The 25203-nt window shown below is 44.8% G+C and overlaps 1 protein-coding gene across 1 annotated transcript in view; it reads right to left on the bottom strand.

The window, feature by feature from the left end:
• SLC25A43 (solute carrier family 25 member 43) overlaps nucleotides 1-24074 on the bottom strand; it is a 42658-nt gene extending 18584 nt beyond the window's left edge. Inside the window, exons 1-3 of the mRNA XM_018044744.1 lie at nucleotides 23734-24074; nucleotides 16369-16610; nucleotides 11167-11339 (exon numbers count right to left, since the gene is read on the bottom strand). Coding sequence (XP_017900233.1) covers nucleotides 11167-11339; nucleotides 16369-16610; nucleotides 23734-24008 — 690 coding nt within the window. The 5' untranslated portion in view covers nucleotides 24009-24074. The remainder of the gene's footprint in view (nucleotides 1-11166; nucleotides 11340-16368; nucleotides 16611-23733) is intronic.
• Between the last annotated feature and the right edge of the window lie 1129 nt (nucleotides 24075-25203).

The raw sequence follows: 25203 nt of genomic DNA, 5'->3' as shown, positions 1-25203 counted from the left end.
GTCTACATTACATGATGAATAAATGTAGTTATAATCACATTATTGTCATTTCTTATTTACTTCCCTGTGGTTTTCTCCTCCAGATATATTTTGTCCCCATCCTTATGCCAGATCTAGATCTGCTCCTTCATATCACGTTTACTGAAATCAACATGCAAGTACAAACACTATGATGCTGATTCATCAAGCACAAAGTGGTGGGAGGCTGTTGTGAAGAGGGGGTGTCCATCAAGACTGTTTTTCTTTGTCCTTTTAGCATATTTACTTATCTTGAAATGGTAACAGGTGTTGGAGCTGAGATACACAGAACAGGAGAGGTAAGGCCGGGGGTAGGAGATAGTGTGTTATCAGAGCAAGGATTGCAGGCAGTTTGAGGCAGGGGACAAAGCCGAGGTTTCCCTAGGTCAGTAGGGAGGAAAAGGCAGGCTGTTTTTACCTTCAGCACAGGGCAGGGATGAGCACACAGGCTTGGGGCTCACTCAGTGGCAGCTAAGGTTCAATTCTGTACTCACAAGGCAGTGGGAATTCAGAAGCCAGCCCTGAACTTTATTCACTTTAAAACAAGTATCAAGTGCCTGAAATATGAGGTTATGTGCTGTGGGGACAAACAGATGTGTAAGACACACGTCCCACAGGCAAGGAGCTGTCTGGAAGGAATCATGAACACAGGAGATTATGACACAAGGAAGCATGTGACATGGGCCTGCAAGCTATAGAGAGGGAGCTATGGGCGTTCAGAACCGGGAACCTCTTTCCTCTTGAGAAGGTGAGAGAAGGTTTCAGGAGGGAAGGGTGGAGGCATGCAGCAATGGTGGAGAGATGGTAGGAGGTAGGGCACATGGAGAAATGCTATGGAAACTAAACCAGCTGGACCAGAGTGTACACACAGGCTAAGTGTATTATTTAAAAGGGGTTGAAAAGTGAAAATGAAAGGGTTAGTTGCTCGGTTGTGTCTGACTCTTTGCAACCTTGTGGATGGTAGCCCATCAGGTTCCTCTGTCCATGTAATTCTCCAGGCAAGAACACTGGAGTGGGTTGCCATTTTCTTATCCAGGGGATCTTCCCCATCCAGCAATTGAACCCAGGTCTCCTGCATTGGCAGGCAGATTCTTTACCATCTGAGCTACCAGGGAAGCCCTAAGAATGCTGGAGTGGGCAGCCATTTCCTTCTCCAGGAGATCTTGCCAGCCCAGGGATTGAACCTGGGTCTCCCCTATCACAAGCAGATTTTTTTTTAACTATCTGAGCCACCAGGGAAGCACCTAAAAGGGGCTGTTTAACCACAAAGCTTCTGGAACAAAATATGCCCTTGGGGGTGGGGGTAGTAACAGTGAAGACAGCATCTATAGTTATTGACAGAACGCACTTTTAGTTAACTTGGATTCTCCTACCCCCAAATGCCCTCTGAAGTGGTTTGGAACACCCTTATTTGTGGTTTTACAGAGGCAAAACACAAGATGGATGTCTTGATCCATCACAATAGGACCGCTGTTTGAGGGGTAGGAAAAGTGAACTCATTTATCAAATGAGATCAACATATATGTGCTGTTGTAAGTCAAAAGAGAGCTTCCCAGGTGACTCAGCAGTAAAGAATCCACCTGCCAAAGCAGGAGATGCAGATTTGATCCCTGGGTTGGGAATATCACCTGGAGTAGGAAATGGCAACCCACTCTAGTATTCTTGCCTGGAAAATCCCAAGGACAGAAGAACCTGGTGGGCTACAGCCCATAGGGTCACAAAAGAGTTGGACATGAATTAGCTAAACAACAACTTGATAAGAGCCAGCCACCACGAGGCACATCTCAAGTGAGATGGAGGTGGATGCTCCAGGCAGAGGTGATTAGGAATGTGAAATACACTTATTCTTCAGGGCGATGGAGGAGAGGGGCTAAGGAGATAATTTTGATTGAACTGGAGGCTGGAACAGGCAGAGGTTAAAAAAAAAGTCCTGTTTTGTTTCGCTCAGGCAAAATCTGACAACTTGTATTTGGCAACGTTGAAAGATTGGGGGATCTCACAGGAAAACCTGGATTTTAGGCTCCCTTGAAAAAGGGGCCCACATTTCTAAAAGGCATCTACCGTTTGGAGAAGGGGAACTCACTGCAGCCTCCCCTGGTCACTTTGTTTCATGCTGAGATTCGTATTTAGATGCTGATCACATTTTGTAAGCACAGTGCAGTTAGCTCTCCAGAATGCTTCTGAAAGCCAGGATGGCTCAGAGTGCATTTGCAAGCTTATTCTTTTGGAGGTGAGTGTTACTTATACTATCCAGGTTTCCCTACTTTCTCTTTTTTCCATTACTTCCAAGTTCCTGCCAGCATCTGATTGTGCAACTCCTGATAGAGGGGGCCTCGGTGCAACGAGGGTGGCAAAGTTGGTAAGGGCAGCCTGCCGGCCCAAGGGGCCCAGCTTTTATTCTCTCAGGGCAATGAAGGACACGACACAGGCAGATCTTAAGAAAATCCAGAAGCCCATAGGCTGGGCTGGAGGAGGCAGAAATGAATATTGACTCTGGTGATGCAAGTTACTCAGTTACTGAGTGTGCGGACTTGGGTGGGCTATGGAACCTCTTAGTGTCTCACTTTTCTCCTCTGTAAAATGGGCTTGATAGGAACAGTACCAATCGGGCAGCTCTGTTGCCAGGATTAAAATGAGATAATGAGCATACAGCATGTAGCACAGTGCCTGGTTGGTACATCAGTGCCCAGTGCTTATGAGCATTTTTAGAATGAATCCTGAGATCAACTGCAGTAGTCGACGTATGAGCTGATAAGGTCCTAGAGGAGGGAAGGGACAGTGACAAAGACCAACATGGGAGTGTTAGGAATGAAGACCCAACTGGGTTCAAGGCTGACTGGGGGAGGGGGAAGAGAGACAACTTCTGGGTCTGCAGCCTGGGTAAGAGGGGAATGACTGCACTGAAATGGACAACCCTGGGAAGACAGTTTCAGGGGAGGGAGAGGTCAGTTTGATACATACTTCAAGGTGACCCTGGAGAGGTGGTGGCCAAACGGCAGTGTCCAGCAAGCGATGAGAAGTGCGGGAGCAGGGCTGGGGAAATATGGCTCAGGGCAGAGGATGTGGGTTATGAACATGAGGAACCCAGAGAGGGGAGAGGCACCCTGGAGGGAATGGATGAAGCTCTGGGCTCAGTTCAGCATCTCGGTTTGAACAGCTGGGGACTCTCTTGACCCAGAGACTGTGCATATTCTGCTCAGTCAGCCGTGCCACTTGGATACCACCTTTGTCCTTCATCTTATGTGCTTTTAGTTCAAATGCTGACCGGGCCTAATCCTGCTTGCCTTGTGAGCCCTGATGAGGTCAAAGTCCCCTGTGTAAAAAGTGACAGGCTAACACTTGGTTTTATGTTTGATGAAACGGAGACACCTAATATGGACTGCAGGGAGAGGGGGAGGTCAGGCAGAATTGTGGGGGACCCAGCTTGTGGCTGGCGCCTTCCTCCTGATCCTCTCAGAAGGCCCACCATGTTCCAAAGCTCCACCTTCTCAGCTGCTCCCTAGATTTTCCGGGCAGCTTCTCTCTCTCTTTTTTTCCACATGAACTGTTCAGAGAACCATTTGCTCAGGACTCCCTGGTCCTCATGGAGGCAAATCAATCTCCATCTACTTGTTTCCCTTCTACTTGTTCTCTCAATACACTAAGTGCTGCCAGCCCCTTCAGTCCCAAGCTCTGGGTTAGGTGTGGGACAGACAAAGGTGGCAAGGCTGGGTGTACCTGGAAGAGCTTGAGTTGAAATGTGCTGAAGTGTGGCCAAGGGCATTTCAGGCACGGTGGTCTTGGGGGCCACAAGGGCATACGAGGCGACGGGCACCTCATCGTATGTGTGCACAGAGCTGACTCACCCCCTTCCCACCAGCAGCGATCCCAGCAGAACATGCACATGCATAATTTTATTTACCTCTCCAGTCTCTAGCATGCCAGCCAGGAGCCAGGGTAAGAGAAAGAAAAAGGAATAAAGTGAGTGTAAGCACGGTGAAGGAAGGGCTCAGCTGGTTAAACAAGACTTCTGATTACTGTCATTAGTGCTCAAAAGAGTTCCAACCCGAAGTGGCATTAAATGGACAGATTGTGTGTGTATGTGTGTGTCTGGATAAAGCATATATATTAGAAGAACGAGACCTTCAGACAAAGTGGCCAGTCAGTGTGGGGGTGAGGAAATTTCCTATCCAGCTGGTTATCTAATGCACACCTGATGTTGATTTGCTTCCTGATGGACAAGTGTAAGGAGGAAAGCCAATGGAATGGAAATGTTACCATTAAGTGTGCTCAGGTCAGAGAAGCCTGGCTGCCCTGCAAAGCTCTCTCCTTATACATTCAGCTGGCAAACCTTGCCTGCTCCCCAGGGGGAGGTGGAGGGAGACTCAGGAACACTCTCTTCTTGGAGGAGTTGGATTGAGTACTTTGCAGGAACAAACAACCACAATAGAATTTAGTGCTAGCCTGTTGTTTCTAGGTTCCTTATCCTTCCAACTGAAGATGTATTTTGAGCTGGGATTAGGAGGTTGTAAACTGGACAATGATCACCAGCTGCAAGGCTTCCATACCTTCAGGTAGTGCTCAGATACGCTCCGTTACTGCAGCGACATCTAATGGCCAGAGAAAGCAATGCATATTTGCATTTAAAAGCAGCCTGCAGTTCTGCCTCAGGAGGTTAATTTTTTTTAAAGTAGGTTGTCATATGTGGAATTTAGAAAGATGGTAATGATGACTCTATACACAAGACAGCAAAAGAGACACAGATATAAAGAACAGAATGGATTGTGTGGGAGAATGCGAGGGTGGGATGATTTGAGAGAATAGCATTGAAAACAATAACATGTGTATTACCATATATGAAATAGATTGCCAGTCCAGGTTCAATGCATGAGACAGGGCGCTCAGGGCCGGTGCACTGGGAGGACCCTGAGGGATGGGATTGGGGGGGAGGTGGGAGGGGGGTTCAGGATGGGGGACACATGTACACCCATGGCTGATTCATGTCAATGTATGGCAGAAACCACTACAATACTGTAATTAGCTTCCAATTAAAATAAAGATTAATTTTAAAAATAATGTAGGTTGGATGGGGTACTATTGTTTATTGTTGTCGTTGGTTAGTCGCTAAGTCGTGTCAGACTCTTAAAATTCCATGGACTGTAGCCCACCTACAGTCCATGGGATTTCCCAGGCAAGAATACTAGAGTGGGTTATCACTTCCTTCTCCGGGGGATCTTCCAGATCCAGGAATTGAATCCGTGTCTCCTGCACTGTAGGCAGTCAGGGAAGCCCCATTATTGCTTATTAACTGCTGTAAAATAACATTTTGACCGCAACCCTAAGAATTCACTTCCTGAATCTTTGGATGACATTTATGTTGTCATCCATAACTGGATGTTAATCATATTTTATGAAAACCAAGTAATTGCCTCTTTGAATTTTTTTCTTACAACCATCATGACTTTGCACTATTTTAAAGCTTCTTGTTGGAGCTCTGTGTATGCATTATGAAGAAGGTTTCTATTGAAGGGAAAAGATAATCAAAATTTCCTCCAAATACCCAGTTCTGGGCTTCCCTGGTGGCTCATGGTAAAGAATCCACCTGACAATACAGGACATGACGGTTCAATCCCTAGGTTGGGAAGATCTCCTGGAGAAGGAAATGGCAAAACCACTTCTTGCCTGGAAAATCCCATGGACAGAGGAGCCTGGCGGGCCACAGTACATGGGGTCGCAAAGAGTCAGACATGACTTAGGGACTAAATGACAACAACCCATTTCCTCTATATAGTAAATTGTTGTGGTAAATATATATTCTAGAGTAGAATGGTGGTGGTGGCTGGATTTCCCCATAAGAGGTCACTGTTCTAGCTCTTGGGTAAAGAAAGGAATGCTAAAAGTTTACAGAGAAGACTGAAACCTCTATTCATTGAATTTCATCTGAAACCCTTTGCGATACTGTGACTTATAATAAATATATACTTGATCTTCGTCCCCATTTCTGGCACAGAGCTCCTATAATATTAACTTGACATTTCCTAAGTGATGAGAGCAATAAAGGTGCCTTGTTATTCATAACAAACCCCTTTCAGTCACACCTGAGTTTATGTTAATACAGTGACTTTTGAAAAGTGTCGAAATGGATGGAGTCTGGTTGCCAGTAATCCAGTGAATAAACTAGTTTCCTGAGTTCTGTGAGCCACTCTAGCAAGTTAATCAGATTCAAGGCTGTGTGAACCTCTAATTTATACTTCAGAAGCTCGGGTGACAACCTAGACTTGAGATCGGCATCTGAAGTAGGGGGCAGTCTGGTGGGACTGAGCCCTTAAGCCAAGGAATCTGATGCTGTCTCTGAGAGTGTCTGAACTGAGTGGAATTGTAGGACTCCCATGTGCCACTGGAGACTTGCTTGGTATGCGGGGAAAAAACCCACACACTGGAGTTGGTCCTAGAATCTAACCCCTTTCCACTGACCGCCCCAAACCCTGGGCTTCCCAGGTGGTACTAGTGGTAAAGAATCTGCATGGCAATGCAGGAGACATGAGACGTGGGTTCAATCCCTGGGTCAGGAAGATCTCCTGGAGAAGGGAATGGCACCCCACTCTAGTATTCTTACCTGGATAATTCCATGGACAGAGGAGCCTGGAGGGCTACAGTCCATGGGGTCTCAAAGAATCAGACACAACTGAGTGACTGAGCACACACATCCTAACCTCTAGGTCCTGGGTTTGGGAAGGCTTGCTCTAGGGAGGAAGTGAGGTCATGAAACCTTGAACTCTGCATAAGGAACACTAAATTGTAAGAGGTTCCAGAAGGTGCTGGGTAGATGCCTCTGGCTTTACTATTTCAAAAAGTGATCTCAAAGCATGGAAGCCAGTGATATAAGCAGCCTTAGTCTCATCCATCTTTTGATGGCCAACCAGCGAGAGCCCATTTTCACTCCTTAAAGGAAAAGAAATTCTGAGGGCCAGGATATTAAATGAATAAAAAGCTTGTAGTATATCATATTTCTTTCCCACTCAACTTCACTCTGGATTTTTTAAAGAAGCTATCTTTTTTACAAAGATATACTTTGGCCACCTGATGTGAAGAACGGACTCATTGGAAAAGACCCCGATGCTGGGAAAGATTGAAGGCAGGAGGAGAAGGGAACAGAGGATGAGATGTTGGATGACATCACTGACTCAAGGACATGAGTTTGAGCAAGCTCCAGGAGTTGGTGATGGACAGGGAAGCCTGGTGTGCTGCTGTTCATGGGGTTGCAAAGAGTCAGACACAACTGAGAGACTGAACTGAATAATTATCATATGAAGAAATCAACTTTTCTAAGAATTGACCATATGAAGTTGCCCTTTGGGTATGTCAAAAAAAGGCTGTTGGCAGTGCCATATGGTTCAGTGTTAAAAAAAGAAGACTGAAACTAAAGGGGAGATATACTGTATTCCTCAATAAAGACAGAATATTTTATGTAAATTATTCCAAGTATATAAGTTTAACATAAGTCCAGTCATAATCACAAGGCAGTACTAAAGTTCATCAGAAACAGCAAATGACTGAGAATAATCAAGGGAAGACTGAAGAGTGTTGAGGGGGTAGATGCCTTGCCAGACATAAAAGGCTCTTATAAAGCTTTAGGAATTGCAATAGAGTGGCACTGGCACGAGGACAGGCCGACTGTGTTCAGGACACACAGCCCTGAGACAGACCCTATGACATATATACATCTGCTGCTGCTGCTAAGTCACTTCAGTCGTGTCCGACTCTGTGCGACCCCAGAGACAGAAGCCCATCAGGCTCCCCCGTCCCTGGGATTCTCCAGGCAAGAACACTGGAGTGGGTTGCCATTTCCTTCTCCAATGCATGAAAGTGAAAAGTGAAAGTGAAGTCGCTCAGTGTGTCTGACTCTAGCAACACCATGGACTGTAGCTTACGAGGCTCCTCCGTGCATGGGATTTCCCAGGCAAGAGTACTGGAGTGGGGTGCCATTGCTGGGCCAAAAGTCATAGAACAAAGTAGTGGGAAAAGAGATTATTTCAAAAATGGTGCTTAAACAATTGGTAAATTATTATTATTTTTTAAAGTCAGGTGATTACCTCACATCACACCACAGGTAAATTCTAAATACATTAAAGTGAGAAGTGTAACAATTACAATAAAGTATTTAAAGAAATATATCAGTGAATAGTCGTATGATTGTGGGATGGGGTAGGTCTTTTACACAGAAGAGCAAAGTTAAAAAACCCAGAATAGTAACATATATATATAAAATTGCATAAAAATTGTAAAATATGTACAATAACAGCATAAATAGCATTAGAAGCCAAATGTCAAATGGATGCAGTAAACGACAAAGGGTTAATATCTTTAAGATATAAAGACTTCTTCCCAATTAGTGAAAAGAAAAGCTAAATAGTCTAGAAAAACAGGCAATGGGTACAGACGGAAAGTTTACAAAGAAATACTAATGACAAATTTATATATGAAAAACATGCAATTTGCTTGTAATCAGTGAAATTCAAATTAAAGCAACATGGCAACATTTTTCAGCTATTAGGTTCACAAGGATTCAGAAAGTGAAACCACCCTACTCACTGCTGTTGCAGGTGTCAACTAACAGCCTTTCTGGGGTGCAAACTTCATTAAGACCTTAGACTTATTTTTATTTTGTGGCCTGTATTTCTAGGAATACAGCTAAACAGTGTCATTATAGATGTGAAAAAAAATACAAGGGCTTTCACTGCAGTATTATCGTACTGAAGAATTAGAAACAGCCTAAACATTTAAACATGGAGAAATTGTTATTTATGGTACAATGGAAGCAGAAATTGAAATTATACTGCCACAAACCAAGGAACACTTAGGGCTACCAGAAGCTGAGAGAGACAAGGAAGATTCCTCTCCTAGAGCCTTCGAAAGGGCATGGCCCTGCCAACATCTTGGTAGTAAACTTCTAGGCTCCAAAACTTTGAGAGAATAAATCTGTTTTTTTTTTAAATTATGGCACACCCAAAAGAAGTTGTGCTACATATATATACAATGGAATATTATATTACTCAGTCTTAAAAAGGAAAAGGAATGAATTTGAGTCAGTGGTAGTGAGATGGATGAACCAAGAGCCTGTCCTACAGAGTGAAGTAAGTCAAAAAGGGAAAAACAAATCTTGTATATTAAAGCATATATATGGAATCTAGAAAGATGACACTGATGAACCCAACTGCAGGGAAGGAATGAAGATACAGATGTAGAGAGGAGACTCGTGGACGCAGCAGGGGAAGGAGAGGGCGGGACGAATTGAGAAAGTGGCACTGCCATATATACACTATCATGTGGAAGACAGCCAGCTAGTGGGAAGCTGCTGTGTAACACAGGGAGCCCAGCCTGGCGCTCTGTGACAACTTAAAAGGTGCAGGATGCGGGGGAGGCTCAAGACGGAGGGGATATATATACACAAATATATATATATTTATGATTCATTCACGATGTTGTACAGCAGAAACTAACACAACATTGTAAAGCAATTATCCTCTAGTTAAAAAAATATTAAAATGGAAAATAATTATGGCATATCCAAATGGTAGAATATTATGTGATAATTAGAAAAGATGTTCTTAATACCTGATGGCCTGAGACAATATCCATTCAATAATAAGTGATAAAAGCAGATAATTTTTCATTTATTATATAATTTTTACATACAGTAGGAATGCAATTTTATGAAAAAATAACTTTCCAGATACATATATATTTATGCATACACATCTGCATATACATATGAATGCACAGAAGTAAAACTTAATCACATAACGCATAGCTATTGGGCTTATAGGTAATTCTTTTCTTTGTCATGCTTTTCTGTATTTCCCAAGTTTTCTATAATCTATGTGCATTCCTTTTTTTTTTTACTGTGGTAAAACACACATAACAGAAAACTTGACCATTTTAACCATTTTGAAGTGTATGTATTATTCTTAAAATGAGGGATAACAGTTTTTATCAATAAACATACATTAGGCAGGCTCTCAGCTTGCATCGACATGACAATTACAATAATGTGACAATTTCAAAAATTTGTTTGGACAAAGGACAGGAAAGGAACACAATCCAGAGAGATGAAAAGTTTGATGGGCCGGAGCAGCAGAATTGGGTGTAACTGTGATGTATGTTGTCCTGAAGGCAGCTTTTCTTTATAGGTTGAGATAAATACTTGCAGGCTTTTTGGTGCTGAGGAAAGTGAGGCCTGGCTCAGCCAAAAAAGGCACATGGGAAAGCCGGGGGCCGCTGAGACAATAGAGGGAGAAGTTACAGACATGAGGAAAAACAAACTCAGCTGGGGCTGATCATTTCAAATTGGATTCAACTGGCCCCAAATGAATATCTGAGCAGCTCTTCAGGATACATCAACTGTATAAATCCAGATTTGCCCAGAAAAGTCCAGGAAGGCAGGTAAGCCTTTTGATGTGGAATCTGAGGGGAGGCTAGCAGAGAATGAGGATGGTTCAGGGCAGATGCAAAGCCCCATTTGGTGTGAACCTGCCTGTAATCCTCATCCTTACTTGGACCATTTTGAGTTTTCTTTGATCAGAATTGGCTGATTCTAGGCTCAGTTCCTCACTATGAGACCTTGGCTATCAGGCTTTTGCCTCTGTGGTCTGTAGAGAAACTGAGTTTTCCTAGGTCACTATTAGGAAAATGCAGGGCCAAGCCCACTAACACACTGACTCATTTCAAATGCAGTTACTTCTTCAGCAGGGGAGTCAGGGACTACTGGCCCCTTGTTAGTGACGGTTCCTGGCTTAGTTTGGTTCTTTCCAGGCTGTTTCACTGAAGTAAGGACAGGCTATTAAGGCCAGAGTGACCTGTCCTCACTGTGGAAGCCACCTTGATGTGACAGGCAGTGCAGCTATAAAGTGAGGGAAGAAAAGTGGACCTCACCTGTAGGTCCACTTCTCTGTAGACCTAAGAGAGCAAAGGGTGGGAATGGGGAGGTGGCGTGGGCCCATGCCCATTGCCCTGAAGTTACAGCAGAAATGCTGCGGAGTGGGGCTTTGCAGAAGGTTTGTTTGAGCAGTCATGAGCATTTTGGATCCTGGTCTCACTCAGGTTCTGTGTTCTTTGCTGTTGTTACCCACCCACAAACAAGGCAAGGTCTGCCCAAACACAACTCCTCACCTGCATCTTCCTCTTCACTGTGTCAAAGGGGAAGGAGAGGGTCTGGGTCACTGCGGCAGCCAGGCAGACATTGGCAAAGTTCTGGAGGAGAGAGAACCGATCCCGGGGTCCATTCCAGATTTTCTCCAGGTTCATGTAAACTAGAAGGGAGCCAGCAGAGAAAGGGAGAGCACCTGAAAAACAAGGCCAGGGAGGCTGTGATGGCTCAGGAGACACTGGATTGAGAACATAAATGCCAGTAGGGAACCCTGGGGAAAGCAACAGGACCAGCTCTGCGCTTGTGAAAAATCACTCCAACAGAAGCAGGAGGCACTTTCTTGGGTAATGGTAACGTGGTATATTTTGATCGGGTTTGTGTCATTGATCACAATGCATCGAATGATTCCCTGCAGGTTTGTGTATTCTATGTCCATTTCACTTTTAAAAGAATCATAAACAAATATCGAACTCTAGTTAATAATATGCATGCTGAAAGGCTGAGGGGTGAAGTGTATCGATGTTTGCAATTTACATGAAAATCATCAAAAAATACATGACTGATAAATGGCTAGAGGGATGGACAGATAAATGATAAACCAAAACATTCATTGAAGGACCTGGTATATGCTGGGTATATGGGTATTTCCAATTCTTTTTTAAAAAATTTATTTATGTATAGTTGATTTATAATGTTGTGTTAGCTTCAGCACAGTAAAGTGATGTACAGCAAAGTGATTCAGTTATATAGTCTTTTTCATATTTATTTGTTATCATTTATTACAGGATATTGAAGAGAGTTTCCTGTGCTATACAGTAGGACCTTGTTTATCCAGGGTATTTCCAATTCTCTTAACATTTTGGGGTGTTTGAAATAAAAAAAAAATAGAGTGTTGGGGGAAAAAAATCACTCCTAAATAAAAAGTTAGTGGGAGGTACTTAATCAAGCTTTGGAGTTTAGGGGATACTGATCTCCAGCTGAGAAGGTATAACATTCTGTGAAAACTGAAGAGTGAGATCGTAGTGGTGAGGGAGGGAGGTTACTTGACCTTGCTTCTGGGAATGACGTGGCCATATCAGGGCCCAGTGGGCACCCTGCACTGTGTGGCAGTCTCACCTTTCTTTTTTTTGAAAAAATTTATATTGGAGTAGAGTTGATTTACAATGTTGTGTTAGCTTCTGCCATATAGCAAAGTAAATTAGTTATACATATACATATATTCACTCTTCTTTAGACTCTTTTTCCATATAGGACATTACAGAGTACTGAGGACAGTTCCCTGTGCTATCCAGTAGGTCCTTATTAGTTTTCTTTTTAACTTTTTATTTTGTATTGGGGTATAGCTGATTAACGATGTGGTAATTTCAGGTGATCAGTGAAGGGACTCAACCATACATATACATGTATCCACTCTCCACCAAACTCCCCTCCCACCCAGCAGCCTCACCTTTCTAGGAAAAGATGGTGAGCAAATAGTGCAGTAGTTGGCACTTTGAAGCTTCCAGAAAATTTTGGACCAATCTGAAGTTTACACAGGGACTAGATTTCTCCCTTAAGATGAGATTTAAAAGAGGGCCTAACACTAGTTGGGTTGCTCATCTTTAGAAAAATGTAGTATTTATTTAATAAAAACAAAAATGACATACCAACACTATATTTTCATTTAGAAAACATCTTTGGAGCTAATGCTATGTGATGGGCCCTTTGCCAGGTGCCAGGAATACAAAGAGGAGTGAGCAGGCTAATTCCCGGAGATGCTCACCGTCTAGTGGGAGAGACAGACAGATAACGAGTCATAGTAGTGGGGCCAGGAGGGCTATACAAAGTGCACAAGGATCAGAGGGATCCATTTTGCCTGAGGGAATCAAGAAGGACTTCACAGAAGAGAGAACTTTTCAACTGGGTCTTCAGGAATGAGCAGGAGTTCATCAGACACTGACAGAGCAAGCAGAGGGAACAGCATATACAGAGAGTGGTATTTCCAAGAAATGCCAGTATTTCTGGATGGCCAAAACAGGACTGCAGGTAGAGCATGGTAGGAGATGAGGTAGGGATTAGCCGGCAGGGCCAGGTCTGAAGGCGCTAGTATGCCAGAAGGATCTGGGTTTTTCCCTGTAGCTCACAGGAGTCAGCAAAGGCTTTTAAGGAGGGCAGTGGGAAGAGGTTGATGAAATGATTAACTTGCACTTAGAAAGCTCACCACACCCCTGGCAGCAAGGTACAGGGTGGACCAGGGCAGGAGAGACCCAGGACTGGGACCAGGTAGGAGCCTCTCGTGTCTGCAGGAAAGATGAGAGCGTGACCTGGGGCAGAGAAGATGCAGATGGAGAAGAGGCAGACTTGAGAGTTTAAAAAGGTGAAATTGACAGCACTTGGGGCTGAAGTGGGCATGGAGTGAGAGGAGGAGTCAAAGTTGAGGAGATTATAGGTTTCTTCTGGCTTAGGCCACTGGGTGAAAGAAAGGCAGTCTTGTTCACAGGGACACAGGAAGGGAGCAGGCATGCAACTAATGAGGACATCAGGTTTAGTCCTGACTGATGTATCAAGGGAACATCAGGTGGGGGTGTCCAACTGCAGGCATTCATTCTACCACTGGTAGTCAGTGGCTAAGAGAGATGGCTCTGGGGTTGTATTGCTAGATCTTCTGCTTTCTATCTATGTGGTCTTGGGCAAGCTGCTTAGCTTCCCTAAGCATCTGTTTCACCGGTAAAATGTGGCAAGCATCTATTTCACCGGTAAAATGTGGCTTAAATGAGGAGCTGTGTGCAAAACGTTTAGGACAGTGCCTGGCACATAATAAAGAGCAATAGATGTTAGTCATTGTTATTATAGAGGTGAGATTGGGAGTCATTAGAGTATAACAATGTTTGTTTAAGCCACTAACTTAGATGAGGCCACCCAGGGAGGGAATGAAGAGTGAGAAGAAAACTCAGAAAGGAACCGGGGAATAGCGATAGGTAGAGGGCTGGCAGCATCAGATGAGCCACACAAGAAAGAGCCGAAGAGAGGTGGGAAAAGACATCTAGAGACAGTGGGATCATGGAAGACAGGTTTCTAGAATAAAGGGTGGTGGATCTCATCAAATACTGCAACAAAGGTCAGATAAAAGGCAAAAGTCTACTGGATTGGCAATTGGGGGTCCTGGTGACTTGTGCAGGTGTAGCCCTGGCAAAGGTTCTGAAGATCACAGAAGCTACAGTTGCTACCCTGGTTGTGCTCATACATGTATGGATGTACTCGGAGACTCCTTCCTGCAGTCATATGGGGAGTGCGTGGGACTGTTTGCCTGTCAACTTGTGCCGAGCCACCTGCAGGCTGTCCTGCTCCCTCCCAGGCCAAAGTTAGGAGTGCGGTGTATGGCTATGGAATAGAACAAAGCTAATCAACTCTATATTGAATCCATATGACCTTGAACTCAGATCATTCTGTCATTTTTGAAGCAGAAGCTATTAAGAAGAGGTGGCAAGAATACACAGAATAAGTATACAAAAAAGATCTTTATGACCCAGATAATCACAATGGTGTGATCACTCACCAAGAGCCAGACATCCTGGAATGTGAGGTCAAGTGGGCCTTAGGAAGCATCACTACAAACAAAGCTAGTGGAGGTGATGGCATTCCAGTTGAGCTATTTCAAATCCTAAAAGTTAATGCTGTGAAAGTGCTGCACTCAATATGCCAGCAAATTTGGGAAATGCAGCAGTGGCCACAGGACTGGAAAAGGTCAGTTTTCATTCCAATCCCTAAGAAAGGCAATGCCAAAGAATGCTCAAACTACCACACAATTGCACTCATTTCACACGCTAGTAAAGTAATGCTCAAAATTCTCCAACCCAGGCTTCAACAGTACATGAACCCTGAACTTCCAGATGTTCAAGCTGGTTTTAGAAAAGGTAGAGGAACCAGAGATCAAATTGCCAACAATTGGATTACGGAAAAAGCAAGTGAGTCCCAGAAAAACATCTATTTCTGCTTTATTGACTATGCCAAAGCCTTTGACTGTGTGGATCACAATAAACTGGAAAATTCTTCAAGAGATGGGAATACCAGACCACCTGACCTGCCTCTTGAGAAATCTGTATGCAGGTCAGGAAGCAACTGTTAGAATTGGACATGGAACAACAGACTGGTTCCAAATAGGAAAAGGAGTACGTCAAGGCTGTATATTGTCACCCTGCTTATTTAACTTACATGCAGAGTACATCATGAGAAACTCTGGGCTGGATGAAGCACAAGCTGGAATCAAGATTTCCAGGAGAAATATCAATAACCTCAGATATGCAGATGATACCATCCTTAAGATAGAAAGTGAAGAACTAAAGAGCCTCTTGATGAAAGTGAAAGAGGAGAGTAAAAAAGTTGGCTTAAAGCTCAACATCCAGAAAACTAAGATCATGGCATCTGGTCCCATCACTTCATGGCAAATAGATGGGGAAACAGTGACAGACTTTATTTTTTTGGACTCCAAAATCACTGCAGATGGTGACTGCAGCCATGAAACTAAAAGATACTTGCTCCTTGGAAGAAAATTATGACCAACCTAGACAGCATATTAAACAGCAGAGACATTACTTTGCTGACACAGGTCCATCTAGTCAAAGCTATGGTTTTTTCCAGTAGTCATGGATGGATGTGAGAGTTGTACTATAAAGAAAGCTAAGCACCGAAGAATTGATGCTTATGAACTGTGGTGTTGGAGAAGACTCTTGAGAGTCCTTTGGACTGCAAGGAGATCCAACCAGTCCATCCTAAAGGAAATCAGTCCTGAATATTCATTGGAAGGACTGATGTTGAAGCTGAAACTCCAATACTTTGGCCATCTGATGTGAAGAACTGACTCATTGGAAAAGACCCTGATGCTGGGAAATATTGAAGGCGGGAGGAGAAGGGAACGACAGAGGATGAGATGGTTGGATGGCATCACTGGCTCAATGGACATGAGTTTGAATAGACTCAGGGAGTTGGTGTTAGACAGGACGGCCTGGCGTCCTGCAGTCCGTGGGGTCACAAAGCGTCGAACACGACTGAGTGACTGAACTGAACTGAACGGACCTTGAACTCAGTTAAATGAATTTAATAGGTTACAAGGATATACAATACATTCATATATATCCCTCGAACTCAGTAAAGTAGATTTCACTGGTTACCAACAAAGATATAAAAATCATTTGTATAGATCCAAGAACACAGCCTTTTCTTGGACAAGGTGACAAGTTCCGTCTTACCTAAAACAGTAAGAGAAACCCCTCGATAAAGGGCCAGGAACCCTTCCTGTTGATAAATAGTAGAAAATGCATGGAGGATCCCCCTGTAGGATGGTTCCAGCATGTTCTGCACAATTAACCGGGTTTTGATGAGGTCTGTAGGATATGTCACAATGGTGGAAACCATCCCTGCGAGACTCCCAGCCATGATGGAGCTCCACTGGGAAATATGGCCCAGGTCATCCGTGAACAGCACGACAAACCTGGGAGAAAACAGGGAGAAAGGCCCAAGGGAATCAGCTATGGATTGATTGTTTTGGAGTGTTCAACGCTACTGATTGCAACATTTCCCCACGTTTGGAAATGCTTTATGAAGCAAAAATTACTATACTAATGTATTAAGATAAATGAGTAACACATTCAATTCTACTATATTTATGTAATTCTAGTTAGCTCTAAGGAAGAGATATCTAACCTTCTTATTTACGTCTAACCCTAAGTCGATTTACTTCATCTTAAGCATTTTCCCCTTTTATTTGCATAACTATCAATCCCGGCTTGCCTGTGGGGTGTAAATGAACAGAAGTACTCGATAAATACTGAACTGGAATGTGCTCCTTTGATTCAGTTGCAACTTCAGTGAAATTGCTTGAAACAATGACTTTAAGCATTCCCAGTAACTGAGGTTTTTTGTTTTTGGCTGCCTCAGGTAACAGTAACAAAATATCATTTCTCACCCAGCTGACAGGAAGACAGTCCCACACACTCCCCATCTGACTGCAGGAAGGAGTCTCCAAGTACATCTTGTGTCTTCATATATACAAGAGTTTCTCTAGGATATGCACTGAGAAATGGAATTGCTGGGATGAAAGTAGGCTTTCTTCCAATTTTACTAGATACTGCAAAGTGACCTGCCAATGTACACCTCTCCCAGCAGTGGGTGAGCATTCCTGTTTCCATACTTTCTCACCATCACTTGGTGTTAGACTTTTTCATCTTTGCCAGTCTGTTGGGTGAGAAATGGTATCTTGTTACTATTTTTATTTGTTATTTCTCTGACAGTTGGTGGGGTCATGCATCTTCTCTTACAATTATTAAACCAATATATTTTAAAAACTCAAGGGACTTCCCTGGTGGTCCAGTGGTTAAGATTCTGAGCTTCCAATGCAGGGGGCGCAGGTTCAACCCCTGGCTGGGGACACTTATTATTAACACATTGTTTGTAAGTGAAATTGAATAATCTAAAAGTCCACTGGTAGAGGAATGGATAAATTGTGGAAGTCATATAATGATACCATAAATGAATACACTTAGAACTGTGTATTTACATGGATAAATCACAAAAGCATAAAGTTAAGTGAAAAAAGCAAGTTGCAGAATGACCTATAGTGTATGGTTCAGTCATTTCTCTGTTTCAGAAACCCCAACAGATACCAACATCTGTGGATGCTCAAGTCCTTCATATAAAACAGTGTATTATTTGCCCTCTAGTATACTTTAAGTCAGGGGCTTCCCCACTGGCTCAAACAGTAAAGACTCTGCCTGCAATGCAGGAGACCCGGGTTTGATCCCTGGTTCAGGAAGATACCCTGGAGAAGGGAATGGCAACCCATTCCAGTATCCTTGACTGGAGAATCCCATGGACAGAGGAGCCTGGCGGGCTACAGTCCACGGGGTCACAAAGAGTTGGACACAACTGAAGCAACGTATCAGGTACACACGCATACTTTAAATCATCTCTAGATTACTTATAATACTTAATACAGTGTAAATGCTATGTAAAAAGTTGCTGGGGCATGGCAAATTCTAGTTTTGCTTTTTGCAACTTTCTGGAATTTTTTTCCCCTGAATACAGTATTTCCAACCTGTGGTTGGTTGAATCAGTGAATACAGAACCTGAAGATACAGAGGGCTGACTACATTTAAATCAAGAAATACATCTACAAAACCATATCGTAAAGTAATAATGGATAGATATAGACATGTAAAAAAAAGTATAAAACAGACCCCCAAGAAGGTGGAGAGCAGATGGGACTGAAAAAGAGAATGAAGGGGACTTTACCATTAATATTTTATTTCTTGTACTAGGTCTTCCCTGGTGGCTCAGTTGGTAAAGAGTCTGCCCCTAATGCAGGAGACCCAGGTTCAACCCCTGGGTCGGGAAGATCCCCTGGAGAAGGAAATGGCAACCCACCCCAGTATTCTTGCCTGGAGAATCCCATGGACAGAAGAGCGTGGTGGGCTACAGTCCATGGGGTCACAATTAGCTTAAAAGATACTTCAAGTATCTTTTTTATTTCTTGTATCTTTTAAGCTTATTCTCTTTTATGCTGTCAATTCTGCACCGTGGGTATATGAGTGTTTGCTGGACCATTCTTTGTGTTTTGCTGCAGTTTCACAATTTAGTCCCAAATGGTTTTGGGTGGACTTTTCTATTGGCAAACTAGAAAGCCACTCTGTTACAATTCCTCTTTCTGGAAGCAGTACATCCCCAGTCATGAGAGCCTACGTTGGCAGAAATTGTTCTAAGAGGACGTTTACATGGTGCACGTTCCCGGGCCAGGAAGCAAAGGAATTTTATTCATTCTTGGGAAATGTGGAGAAAATAAAAGAGGACTTGGAAACCAGGAAAAATAAGATTTTCTGTGAGAGGGTGGGTAGGGGGTGCAGGAGAGGTATAACAAGGATCTGAATAAAAGGAAGGTGAACAGAGCTAGCTTAAAGTATTTTATCTTTTTAAAAATGAGAGCATCCTGAATACTTCGGCTTCCAAAGCTCCAGCGAAGATGTGTATTTCCTGCTTTTTCAGTTTGGCAGCAGGCCAGGGCCCCCTGGCTGCCGAATAAGTGTTCAGGTGAAACCACTGAGAGAGTTCTAGATTGGCTCCTTTGCTCTCAAGTAAACACTTATCTATTAAAACCATCTCCTTCAAGCTGTAGGAAAGTCTGGACTTCATTTTGTCAGCCTCACTTAATAGTCATTTGAGCGAAACAGCGCGACCTTCTAAAGATACGGGTAAACCAAGCTGGTTCTCCCTAGTGGGCCGTCTGCCTTGGTTTCACTGCCTGCACCCTTCTTGAGTCCTTCCTCCCTCCTCTCTCCCCTGGCCAGTCGAGGGGGAGGGGAACCTTAACAGAGGGAGGGGAGACAGAGGAAGTGGAAATGCTTGGCTAGAGGGGTGGTCTGCAGCATGCTGGAATAATCTAGAAGAAGGAGGAGTTTGAAGAAATACCATTCATTCTCATTGCCTCCCCCTTATTCACCATCCCAGGGCACTCGTGCATGCATTCGTTCCCCAGTCACTGAATATATACACTGTGTGAGCTTTCAGCATAAGATCATGAGAGTTCAACGGACCTGCCAGAGAGACGTCTGATAGGGGTGGCCCGAGAGAAAATAGGGTCTCTGAATGACTTGATGAACTAGGAAGAACCCTGTCTTCTATAAGTTTGCTTTATAAAGAGGGTTTTGCTGACAAATATACAAAATCGAAAAGAAGAACCAAGGAAAGCCCTTTTTCTCAGACTCTTACTATACAGAGGTGAAGACTACAGATGGTTCCTCTTACAGAGTCAAAGCAGGGCAACCCTGATAGGCCATCAATGATGTCATCTGAATGCTCACATCTTAAGTGCTTGTCTGATTGGCTGGGGCAGCAGTGTTCCCCTTTCTGCTCTTCCTTGCACTCCCACACATTGCACAGCAGCTTTTCCAGCAAGACTGGATAAGCTGATGCACGGCAGTAACCCCTTCATTTCAGGCACACGGAGATTACACACACCCTTGATGTATGTAGTTAGAACTGCCAACACTTCAACCTAACACAAGTTGGCAGCCCAACACAAGCTCGTGAATTGGTTACACAATAAGGAAATGGTGTTGGTGGTGAACAATTTCAGAGTTTCAGGGACCCAAAACGATGCTTATACAGCTAGACAAACAGTTGTAGCATAAAGTTGGGTGAGGGTCTACATCTGATAGCCACCCATTGTGTTAGATTTTATTTGTTTAGTACAAGGACCTAGCTCCTCCCAGACTCTGAGTGGATTCTTTTCATTGTAAATCCATGTAAGGAGATATGTCATCATCACAACGTTAAGCTGAGCACTGGACTAAGCAGAAGACCCGGTTTCAAGCTCCAGCTCTGCCATTAATTGTGTTTGTGAGCAAGTCACTGAACTACTGCATTTTCTTTTTTAAATTTTTTATTTATTTTTGTCTGTGCTGGGTCTTTGTTGCTGCATGGGCTTTTCCTGAGTTGCAGCGAGTGGGGGCTACTCTCTAGCTGGGGTGCATGGGGTTCTCATTTCGGTAGCTTCTCACTGCAGAGCATAGGCTCTAGAGCACAGGTTCAATACTTGTGGCATGTGGGACGTTCCTGGACCAGGGATCAAACCTGTGTCTCCTGCATTGGTGGATTCTTTACAACTGAGCCACCAGGGAAGCCCTGAACCACTGCATTTTCTGAAAATTCTGTATGTTTATGCTTTTTTATTCAAACCCACAATCATAGGCTGTACCATTACCCACAACTAACTGTTCTGCAAATTCAGTATAATGATGGATCCAAGGCATTGTCTTAATGTAGGAAGCCTGGCATCATGATTGATCAACCACTTTGCTGCCTATCACTGAAATATTTCCTTTTAATTTTCAGAAAGAAACTAACCTTTCAGGAGAACATTATTAGCAAACCTAGCCTGAGTAGCTGTGTGTTCTTCCTCTCTCACACATCTCCTTTTCTCCATTCCCACTGTCATCAGCCCATTTCAGATGCTCTCAGCCACCACATGGACTAGTGCAACTGGTTCCTAACTGGTCCTGCTGCCCCCAGCCTTCTTCCTCTTTAGATATCCTCTGCAGCTACCAGGTGATAATTCCTGTTGAATTGCTTTAATCACAGCACTCCCCCATCAAAAATCCCCCACAGTTACCCTTGCATTCCAAGTGAAGTCCAAACTCCCTAATCTGCCCCTCCAAGATCTCATTCCAACCTGCTTTTCTGGCTGTATTTTCCATTACAGCCAGAGGCACACCTTATGCTCCAGTCATGCCGCATGCCTTCCCACTGCTGTGCCTTTGCTTATGGCATTAACTGCAATATCTTTCTCCCCATCTTTGCCAGAAAACTCCTACTCATTTTCCCAAGACCAAACTTGGATGGTTTTTCTCCGCTACGACATCTTCACATCTCCTCCCTCATCAGAGGTGTGAATTTCTATAGCACTCTATCCTTGGCAGTCACATGCTATGGGCACACTAGTTTTATTCTATTGCTCTGGAAGCTCCGGGACACAGGAACCATGCCCCTTTCATCCTTGCGTTGTCCCCAGCATCATGCATACAGTGGGCACTTAATGAATGCAGACAGAAAGGCAGTATGAAGTAATAGGGCATGGGTATTAGAGTCGGAAGGCCAGGTGGTGGAGTTCAGCTCTGTCACTGATGAGTGGTGTGGCCAATCTGAGCCCAACAGTGCATCTGTAAAGTGGGCATACTTCCTGTCCTGTGGATGGTACAGGGAAGGAGACAGGTGTTGTAAATATCCAACGATTTACACACACATACATGCACACACGAAATGGTAACTAGGTAGAGGTAATGGATGTTAATTAGCTTGATTGTGGCAATCATTTCACAGTGTATACATATATCAAAGCATCAACTTGTACACCTTAAACACAGATAATTTTTCATGTCAATGATATCTCAAAATCTTAAAAATCCAATGATATACAGTCATCCCTCTGTATCCATGGGTTCCAGAACTGCAGATTGAAAATATTCAGAAAAAAATTCCAAGAAGTTCCAAAAAAGCAAACCTTGACGTTGCTGCATAGTATCAACAATTTACATAGCATTCACATTATATTTACAACTATTTCCATGGTATTTACATTGTATTGAGTAGTATAACCAACCAAGAGATGATTTAAAGTATCCAGGAGGATTGTGCAGGTTACATGCAAATACTACTCCATTTCATAGAAGAGACTTGAGCAACGGGCGGGTTGGGGAGTGGGGGGCAGGTGGAGGTTGTCCTGAAACCAATCCCCTCCCTGATATGGAGGGATGTCTGTATATATTGGAGAGGGTTAGCAGCAAAGCCACAGTACTTAAACCAGCCTTTGAAGTTCTGCTTCCCTCTCCTTGGTACACATTCCAAAGGAGGAGTTCCATACTTTGTGGACAATACAGTAAAGTGGGGAGAAATTGAGTCATTAAAACTCAGAGGAGAAATGTTTACAGGCTGCAGGCCAGATGTTGCTGAGAGCAAGGGGGCTGGGGAGGAAAGAGAGCCTTGACAGAGATTCCCCACCATCTCACTACCCTCCTTTCCCAGAGTTAAGAGAGGCAACGCTATTCCCAGGGATAAGTGAAATAAGCGCTGACCTCGAGGAATCAGTGATAAGGAAGATTCCACTGGGCTTGTCAGTTGTTGGATGAGACTTCTAGCTCCAGCCTCCCTGAGCCAAAGGCAAAATCCTTCGACTGTCAGTCTGCAAGGCAGACCTACAGTGGTCAAGACTGTGGGTTGTGTTTCTCTAATTCTGAGCCAAGGCCAGGCTTCAGAGTTGGCTGCTGTTCCCAGTGAATGGGGAACCCGGGACCATCCCCCCAACTACAGAAACATCTTTACCTGAAACCCCATCTCTACCACTTCATTCTTTTAGCCTGTGTTTCCAGTTAAAATGCAAATATCTCTGAGTTCTTAAGGAAGCTTCAAGACTTATCAGGCTAATTTACATCTTTAGAAGTTTTTCTAAAAAGCAGCTGTTTTTTGTGGGAGGTGTTAAAAGGAGGCCAGTGAGCAGTGAGGGTGGGGCAGCCTCTGTAGGACCCCAAAGGCCAGCTTCTTGGGGGAGAGGGCAGGGAGCTGAACTCCACGGCCTTTTGGTGACAGTAGATTGGGCCCTCTGTCCCTAGCAAGCACTGTCTTCTGGGGGTTCTGGTCACACAGACCCTCTTCCATACATGTATCTTCAGAGGTCTCTCTCCCACGCCAGCCAGAGCAAAATTTCCAAGTTGGTGGACAGTGGGAAGGGGGTTAGGAGCCATCTATCCGGAGATTTCTTCTCTTCTTCCCCCCAAAATCTCCTTTCACCCTCTTCCGCCTCCTCGCCCGTCCAGCCCCGTCAGCCTCTCTGGGCCACAGCTGCGTCCCCCTCAAACTGCAGAAATCCCCAGAAAAGGTGAAGAAGAAAAGGTGGGGACTGCACTCTGGGGGCCGAAGAGGTCGCCTTCTGGCCCAAGGGGCTCCCATGAGATCCGGAAGGAGGCGGGGGCGCACCGCCGGCCCGATCCCCAGCACCCCGGCGGCGTCGGGCCGCGGGATACCCGGCGGCGGCCTCCCGGGCCCCGGGCCCGCCCACGCCCGGCTCTTACTTGCGGTAGGCGGCTAGCTGGACGGCGCTGCAGGGGAAGAGGCGCAGGCAGGCCACCGCATTCCCCTTCCACAGGGCGCGGGGCCCCTCGGCACGCCACACGCGGAGCCCCGCGGCCCACGGCCCCCGGGCGCGGCCGCGCACGACGCCGACCTGGGCCAGTACGGTGGCGAGCTCCAGCGGCGCGGTGAGGCTGAGGCTGAGCGCCCCCGCCAGCCCGGCGCATAGCAGCCGCTGGCTGCCCGTCAGCCGGCCGTCCCGCCGCCAAGTCGCCATCGTGCGTCCGCGGCCCGAGCCCCGGGCGGCCGGCCGATCGCGTGGCTCGGGCCTGGGGCTCCCGGGCTCCGGCGCAGGGGGCGGGCCAGGCTCCGCCCGGCGTAGGGCGGACCCGCGGACCGGACGGGAAGCCGGTCCGCGGCCGGGCCCGAGCGGGCCTGGGGCTGAGGCGGGGTTGAGGAGGCTGGTCTAGGGTTGAGGCTGTGGCCGCGCCGGTTTAGTGTCAGATTTTCGGCCAAGACGTTTCTGTTTGCAGCTGAAAAACACCGCGTTCTTTCAAGGCCTAGGCCGCCTTATTTGTGTTCTGAATATTCAGCCCCCGCCCCCCCCCGCCTTATTAATACCCTTTCTCCCTTTCCAAGTTCCACCTTGCCCCCTTCCTTCCCTTGCCTCTGTTCTCATCCCTGCGACCTTTTTTCTGTCCCTAGGGAAAGCTTTACAGATTTCTCAGGGCAGAAGGAAAAAACCTTCTATAACATACACACGATATCCAACACTTGACAAGTATCAGGCTTTTCGTACATTGTCTTAGTTTTCAAAACAGTCCTTAGTAGGTGTGTCCCCATTTATTACTCTCAATTCGAGAGGTTGTAGAGGTGCTTAGAGCTTCGACTCCAGCCTGTGTTAGCATCTGAGCCCTGCAGTTTACCAGCTGTGTGACCTTGAGGAAGTCATTCAACCTCTCTATGCCTCACTTGCTTCATCTATAGTTTTTTTTTCCCCCCCTCTAGGGGTTGTTGTAAGTAGTAAATGAAAAATGATACAGGTAAGTACTACAGATGTGTTAGCTATGATTAGATGTTGTTTTTACAACAACAGGAAGAAGGAAGAGGAAACAGAGAGATTGACTTGTTCTAGGCACACAGCGGCTAGACGCCATCTGGATTCAGGTCTGTTTTGTGACAACATTCCCAACAGCTACACTAAACGTCCACTGGGACAGCCAGAGTGTCTCTCGAGTAGAGACATTTTCGGTGGTTTTGTGAGCTAAGGGAACCACAGGGGCAAAGAAAGCTTAGCAGTCAGTGACTTGGCCAGAGTCTAAGAAGGATTTTGATAAGTTTTAAAAAATTCAAAATTTCTCCCTGTTTTCTCTTCTTAAAAAGCCATTTCAGTAATAATAATGGAAAGGTAGTCCAGCAGTCTGTTAGTATAAGACATCCCAGTTGCTTTTAGGCTTGTATTGTTATTTTGC

Source organism: Capra hircus, unplaced genomic scaffold, assembly GCF_001704415.2.
Source record: "Capra hircus breed San Clemente unplaced genomic scaffold, ASM170441v1, whole genome shotgun sequence".
NCBI classification, from domain to species: Eukaryota; Metazoa; Chordata; class Mammalia; order Artiodactyla; family Bovidae; genus Capra; species Capra hircus.
This window is presented reverse-complemented; position numbering and strand designations above follow the sequence as displayed.